Below are 7,123 nucleotides of genomic sequence, written 5' to 3'. Positions count from 1 at the left end.
CACACTCCCCCCATCCCCCTCACCACACTCTCCCCCATCCCCTTCACCATACTGTCCTTTACTGGGTAGAGAGATGACTAGATTCTCAAGGGAAGAGGTGATATACAGACAAGTGAATAACACTTGTACAAGAAGTCAATAAGTCATAATTGCTCTTAAAATTATTCTTTATATGGTTTCCTAACGTACATTCAAGTTTTGAATCTGAAAGAGTGATAAGTAAATGGTAACTTTCTTCACACCAATCTTCTCTGTACCTCTAGGTGTTTTAATAGCATGTTACTTGGTTTTTGCAACGAGAATGACTGCCGACCAAGCAATCATATTTGTTCGGGCAAAGCGGCCCAATTCCATACAGACTCGGGGACAGCTCCTCTGTGTGAGGGAATTTACTCAGTTTCTCGTTCCTCTTCGCAATATTTTCTCTTGCTGTGACCCCAAAGCACACGCTGTTACGCTCGCACAGTATCTGATTCGCCAGCGGCATCTGCTTCACGGGTATGAGGCCCGCCTCCTGAAACACGTGCCCAAGATCGTCCACCTCGTTTGCAGACTGCTGCTGGACTTGGCTGAGGACAGGCCGGTGGCGCCGGAAGCGGTGGCGCAGGGGCCCAGCCTGCGTGCGGAAATCGAGAAGACGGTCTCTGAGGCCGTCGCCGTGCGGCTGGACGGAGAGCTCCTGCAGCAGGGCAGCGACGCCTCCGACTGGGTCCCGCCCGCCGCGGGGGCTGCGGGTGTGGCAGCCCGGGACGGGACTCTTGCCAGCGAGCAGCAGATCGACCCTCTCTGGAAGAGGCGGAATGTCGAGTGCCCTCAGCCCCTGACTCCTCTGAAAAGGCAATTCAGCTTCAGCGACTCCGACTTGAAGAGGGCTGGGTGGCTTCTGGAGCAGGGCGCTCCGTGGACGGGGCCTGCCGCCGCCTCGCAGGGCCGGAACCCGGGGCAGCAGGAACCCGTGAGCCACTGGCACACCCCCCAGTCTCCACCGCTTGATCCGAGCAAGGAAACGCTGGTCCGAAGTACATTCTCTTTCTGGAATCAGGCTAAATTTGGAGGCCCGGAAGGACTCAGAGATGAGGGGTCACTGGGCTTCCACAGGGAGACTGTCGCAAAGGAAGTACAGCGGAGCAGAACCTTCTCCTCGGGGCTTTCAGGTTCCTGCAATCCTGGGGACCCTGGGAGACCCAGCTTTGCAGATGCCCCTAAGGAACCAGGCCGTTGTCCCCAGCAAGCGCCCTGTCCGTGTGGTGCTCCCGCAGCTCGCCACTCCGAGGCTCCCCGCAGCCCCAGGGGCTGCAGCCTGGGCTGCGGCCCTTGCCGCAAAGCGCCTTCCTCAGTTGGACCCACAGCGCAGGGCGGCAAAGATCTGCCTGAGGTCGCTGCGCACGCTGCTTCGCAGGCTGAACGGAGTGTGGAAGCCCGGAGAATACTGGCGGCCAGAGCTCTGGCAAACCTCAGCGAGCCTGCAGAAGAGGAGGGTGTGAAAAGGAAGGTAGAGGTGTGGCAGGTACTTACGCCTCCTGTAACTACTGTGTGGGAGACACTTAGGTCAGAGCCAAAACAGAGTCTCTTTTACCAAATGTAAGTGTGCTGGGAATCTGAAGACCTGTTTGTGTGACGCTTAACTTTGGAACTTGAGATTTCTCGGTGTCTGTGTGAAAGACAGGACTCAGTGCCCAGCACTTAGCAGGGTGCTTGAGTGAGCAGGGCGTAGGTGCTGATTGACAGGGACCCCATCCTTCTGGCTGGGCCTGTGAGACCGGGCCCCGGGGGCCAGCCTGAGCATCTCTGCCCTGAGCTTAGGTCAGACCCGCACCTGGAGAAGCACAGACCGAGATTCCTTCCCCAAGGCGTCGACCCGAGTGCTGAGTGAGGTCAGGGGTGGGGGGAGGCCTGCAGTGGGTGCTGTGGCTCAGTGCTCCCTCCTGCATGCTTACCATCTGCCCCCCCCCCCCCCCCGGCCCTGAGGCCGCAGCCGATCCACGGAGGAGACGGGAGGGGCCCCAGAGTGCCTTTGTGCTGTCCCTTCTTCCTGACCTTGGTTCTTTGGGGCCCATTTCTTGGCTTTTACTTGAGTTCGAATGAAATGTTAAATTTTAGCCCCTTTCTATGGTGTACTTTTATTAGAAACATGGTCTTAAATCAGCTGTGCTCTTCTCCTAGAATGAGCGGCTGGTGTAGACAAAAGGTAGGCCTCCCCACCTAGTTACCAGAAGCCAGTGGAATCTAGACTCGTTAACCAGTGATGTCCCACGAATCACTCACGTAGCTGCTCCTCTGTATTCTATGCTAATAGGCAGGACACGTGCACTTTCCAGGAGGGTTGGAACCTTCTAGATGCAGAGGTAGGAAGCCAAGATAGCCATGCGGCTGCAGAGTAGGTGCTCATTGTCAGAACTGCATGCGTTTGCCGAGTGAGTACCTAAATCATGTTGATTTTTCACATGAAGTCTTTTATTTCCCACTCTAAATGGAACGAGTCTTTCGCTCAGTCTGTGGTCCCTTCCTTTGCGTGGCCATGTGCCACGGAGCCAGCGGCGGGACCCCTCGTGGGCCGGCCCTGTGTGGGCCGGACTGTGGCAGCACCTCCCATGTGCAAACGCTTCCTAGAGGTGAGCACAGCCCTGTGGTCTGCGTAGGCCTGCCCTCTGACTCCCTTCTGGGTTCATTATGGGCACTTCAGCAGGAAGACCAGGTAGTTGAATCTGGGATTTAGACAGCACAGCACTCGTGGACACTCGTGGACAGCCTGAGGGCCTTCTCATCTGCCTGGCCCTCTCATCTGCTCTGTCACCTGCTCTCCGGAACCCAAAGGCGGGCCACACCCCACAACGCTCTTTGTTAACTGCACCGTGCTTGTGAATTAAGCATCGCAGGGAAACCAGGGGTCGTGAGGGTCCTGTTGAGGCTGAATGCAGCTGGGTGGGGTGCAGCTCAGAGAACTGCATTCTCTGTGTCGTCTGATACACAGTGTGATGGCATTTTACTGAGCGGGCCTTTGGGTGGCGCGGTCCTGCCCAGCCTCCGGTCCCTGCACCTCAGGTCTGCGGGGCGTGACGGTGGGGGGCAGGGACTCCACAGCTGCACCTCAGGGCTTCTTTGTGAGATAAGGAAGAGAGGCCTGGCCCGGGGATGGTAGAGTGACAGGAGCCTCACGTCTGGGGTCCAGCCAAACGTGAGGAATGCCGTCTGCCCCGCTCTGCTGTGGGCTCCTGGGCGAGGACCCCTTCCCTGGGCCTCCAGGGATGGTGAGCGAATGAATGTGACAGTTATGATGCATATTACTAGTGTACGGGCACCATATTGACTGAAACCTAGGTCTGAACCCCATCAGAAATTGAAATTCTTCTTTGCCCTGCTCTCTGGGAGGTCAGCAGTTTAGGCCTCCTGCTTAAATAGTCCACCGGCATTTGGGGCAGGGCAGGACTTTTGCTCACTCCCCCGTGCGATTTCAGGACTTGGGCCTGTTCCGTGTTCACACAGGGCCGCCTGGCAGGGAATGGGAAAGAAGCGTGTCGGCTGAGCTGTCAGGCCGGCCGGGCCACCCAGGGTCCGCAGATCCGCAGATGCTCTTTGTTCCAAGCACCCTGCCAAGGAAGGCTCCCTCTTCCGAATGCTTTCTGTGGTTCCAGGGTGGGGTGCAGAGCTTAGGCCGAGGCCAGCGCCGCCCCCCGGGGGGGGGGGCCGCCTTGAGCACACCTTCAGCCTCATCGTTGGCCCAGCATGCAGGGCCCCCAGCCTCACAGACCAAAGCTGAGGCTCAGAGAGACTCAGTGTCACAGCCCAGTGTGCCACCTGCAGGTGGGGGCATGGGAGGGGGGCCTGATCCACACCCTGGAGCCCGGGACTGTCACTCGTGGACAGCCTGAGGGCCTTCAAGCCTCAATGGTGCTGCCTCTCTGTCCCTCCCTCTCCCCTCCCCTCTCCCTTCTCGCCCCTCCCTACTCCATTTTTTCCTTCCCCTCCCCTCCCTTCCCTTTCCTCCTACGCCTCCCTTTCCCTTTACCTCCTCCATCTCATTCTCCCCTCCCACTCCCCTTTTTCTCCCTGTCCCTCCCCTCTCTCTCCTACCGACCCCTTTCCCCTCCTCTTTTTCCCCCTCCCTTCCCCTGCCCCTCCTCTCCCCTACCCACCCCTTTTCTCTCCCCCCAACCCCTGTCCCCTTCTCTCTCCTCTCTCCCTCCCCTTTTATCCTTTTCCCTGCCCCTCCCCGCTCCCCTTTCACCCTTTGCCTTCCCTTCCTCTCCCTCTCCTTCTCCCTCTCCTTCTCTCTCTCCTTCTCCCTCTCTCTCCCTCTCCTTCCTCTCCCTCTTTCTCTTCTTTCTTCCCTTCTTTTTAGAAAGAACTAAATTCCCAAGACGGAGCTTGGGAAAGAATGTGTGGTGAGAGGGACCCTTCGGTCCTGTGCAGCTTGCTGTGGTCGTGGGTGGAGCAGCTGAAGGAGCCGGTGATAACGGCGGAGGACGTGGGCCTGCTGGCCGGCAGCCGCGCGGAGGCCGCAGAAGCTCTGTCCCTGCTGGAGCAGGTAGTGGGGCTGTGGGCCCGTTGTGAGTCCGCCAAGTCCCCGGCTCGGGCTCCATGCACGGAGCTCTCGTGCAGAATCCCGTACCTGCAGCTCATTTAACTGTTTCCGAGGGAGGGAGAGATGCGCACCCAGCGTAACACTTAGAAGATGCAAAACCGGAAAGGGAAAATACCCATAATCCTAGGAGCACCGCTTTGAACCTTATCAAGCATTTGTTAACGAGGTGCAAATCTTTTCCGAGACGGACTTCGTGTTTCACGTGTCAGACACACATGCTCGCATGCGTCTTTACAGATGGGGACGCCCCGTGTCCGGAGTCCGTTTGCTAGGCTGCCCTCCGAGCCGCTGCCTGACAGAGGTGCACCTGGTGGGGCGGCGGCCGGGCCCTCCGCTCCAGCCGTGTTCACCTCCGTGGCCCAGACGGGGTGGCCCCGTCTTGCGGGGAAGCTGGGCAGTGCGTGGAAAGCAGGATTCCACTCTGGCTCTGGCACAACACTGGTGCCCACCCGTCACTGGGCCCCCGCCCCAGGCTCATCAGCCTTCACTGCGACCCCGCATGTGGGGCACTTAGGTCATTCACGTTGTCCCTCTCCAGGCACCCCTGTAGGGATGAGTTCCGCTCGCGGGTTCCCTGGCGACTCAGATCAGGCCCTTACGCTCGATTTCCGAAGCCACGTCAGGGGCACCTGTATAGGTGCGGCTCCTCCAGTGCTGAAGCACCTCCTCTGGCTCTAACGTGCACAGCCCCCCGGGGGTCCGGGCAGGCCCCTCCTCCCTTCCCCTCGAGGTCCTGGCTGGCGCACTGCTGGGGGTCATGGCACTGTCTGTCCGGCCGGCCCCCACGCGGGTCCGCCTAGCCTTCCCAGCCCCGGGGCAGCCTCCACCAGCTGCACAGAACCACTTTTGTCCAGAAACAAGCGGATTGTCTCTGGTCAGCGCACGGAAGACATTTGATTTGCAGTTACACTTACCTGTGTATTCCGTTATACTCTGTGTAACAGCTCCGCTGCTCAGCTTCGATTTGATCTCCTGAGGCCTTTTCAGACTACACTAACAACCAGCATGATCGTCGGTAGGGCCCTTGGTAGGAAATTTAATGTTGGAGGCGTGAGCACTTGGTCGCAACCAGTTCCTGGCCCTGCAGTTGCTTTCGGTTTATTTTTGGGGGTATTGTTCAAACCGCTTGTTTGATTTTGATTTCTGCAAACCCAGGGCCAGTGCCAGACCATTCTCTGCGTGTTGCACTGCGTCGTGAGCCTGCAGCCGATCCCTGTGGACGTGGAGGAGGCCATCCTTGCTCGCGCCATTAAAGCCTTCACCAAGGTGGGTCACGCGCCTGCTCTGAAGGAAACCTTTCAGCTGTTCCGTAACGGAGGTGTGTTTGACACTTCCCAAATATAGTTGTAGATACACTGCGCCACACCAGTTACCCGACAGCGTAGAAAAAGCCGCACTTTTTTGAAGAACTTCGGAACAGAGAGCTTTCCTAAAGAAACAGTTGGATATTGAGAAAATACTTCGAAATCACATGCTTAGTAGGAGTCAGAGAGTCTTTTCTGGTGGACAAGTTCTACGCTGGGCCACTGAGAAGCCAGCGTCCGCTGCCGATGACCCGGTCCCTGTCCTGTTGGCAAATCTAAGCAGAAAGAGAAAGGAAAGATCCCTCCTGGCTCCAGCAGTGCTTCCCGGCCGACCGGGAGAGCAGCTCCCCACACCCGGCAGCCCCTCGTGGGCCGCGTGGAAACGTCATTAAACCCAGAGCCCAGCTTTCCAGTGGCCGCGTCTGTGGCAAATGTCACCGATGCCAGTTAGCATTTGCATCCACAGCGGCGTCCCCTCCGCTCTCCGAGGTGCCGCCCTCCCTGCGGCCGCCGCTTACCCGTGGGTCTTTGCGGCACTGCCCACCCTGGTCTCCTGGTCTCTTGGCAGCAGTTTCCAGCCAGCGGCTCAGACCCAGAATTCATGGTCCTTCACGCCTGCATTTAGTCTTCACTGACCTTGGGGAGGGCTTAGCTGGGTGACTAGCAAAGTGAACTATTCAAACCACTGTTAAGGTTAATGAGAAGTTTTTGCAGGTAGGATAGACAATATAATTTGATTTCTGAATTCAGTTGAAAAAAGAATTATTAGTGTTCATTTCTCTGAAAGCGGTAGGAACTCTGTGCAATTGCTGTTGGCCTCTTAGGGGATCTTAATGAAAAGTTAAACACAGCAGTTGTTCCAGACCGCGTGTGAAGGGAGCAAGAGATGTCGGGGGTCTCCCTGGGTGCGCCGGCTTGTGAGCAAAGGCCCGGAGCCAGCTGTTTGAGAGGGCTGTGCAGGTGCTGTGGCCATGTGAGGAAGGTCCTGTTTCCCTTCGGCCGGAACTTTCCAGGCCTGCCGCGGCCCTCCTCAGACACTGGGCTCACCTAAGCCCAGAGTCGTCGACTGTGAAGCAAGGCCCTTGCGAGTGCGGCCTGGGCCCCTGCGCATCACCCCCACCTCGTCGAGGGATGGGTTGTGGAGGGCAAGGGGACCCCGTGATTGTGATGTACACACTGCCCAGAGTCACATTGTTTGCCTCTGAGTCGGCGGCCTTGTGTCCCCAAACATGCTGGC

At 57.9% G+C, this 7,123-nt stretch overlaps 1 protein-coding gene across 1 annotated transcript in view; it reads left to right on the top strand.

Moving 5' to 3' along the window:
• PTPDC1 (protein tyrosine phosphatase domain containing 1) overlaps positions 1-7,123 on the top strand; it is a 12,842-nt gene that overhangs the window by 5,240 nt on the left and 479 nt on the right. Inside the window, exons 6-8 of the mRNA XM_029919701.1 lie at positions 264-1,507; positions 4,340-4,525; positions 5,738-5,848. Of these exons, the coding sequence (XP_029775561.1) occupies positions 264-1,507; positions 4,340-4,525; positions 5,738-5,848 (1,541 nt within the window). The remainder of the gene's footprint in view (positions 1-263; positions 1,508-4,339; positions 4,526-5,737; positions 5,849-7,123) is intronic.

Source organism: Suricata suricatta, chromosome 13, assembly GCF_006229205.1.
Source record: "Suricata suricatta isolate VVHF042 chromosome 13, meerkat_22Aug2017_6uvM2_HiC, whole genome shotgun sequence".
Classification (NCBI taxonomy): domain Eukaryota; kingdom Metazoa; phylum Chordata; class Mammalia; order Carnivora; family Herpestidae; genus Suricata; species Suricata suricatta.
The sequence above is the reverse complement of the archived record's forward strand: the minus strand, read 5'-3'. Positions and strand labels throughout refer to the sequence as shown.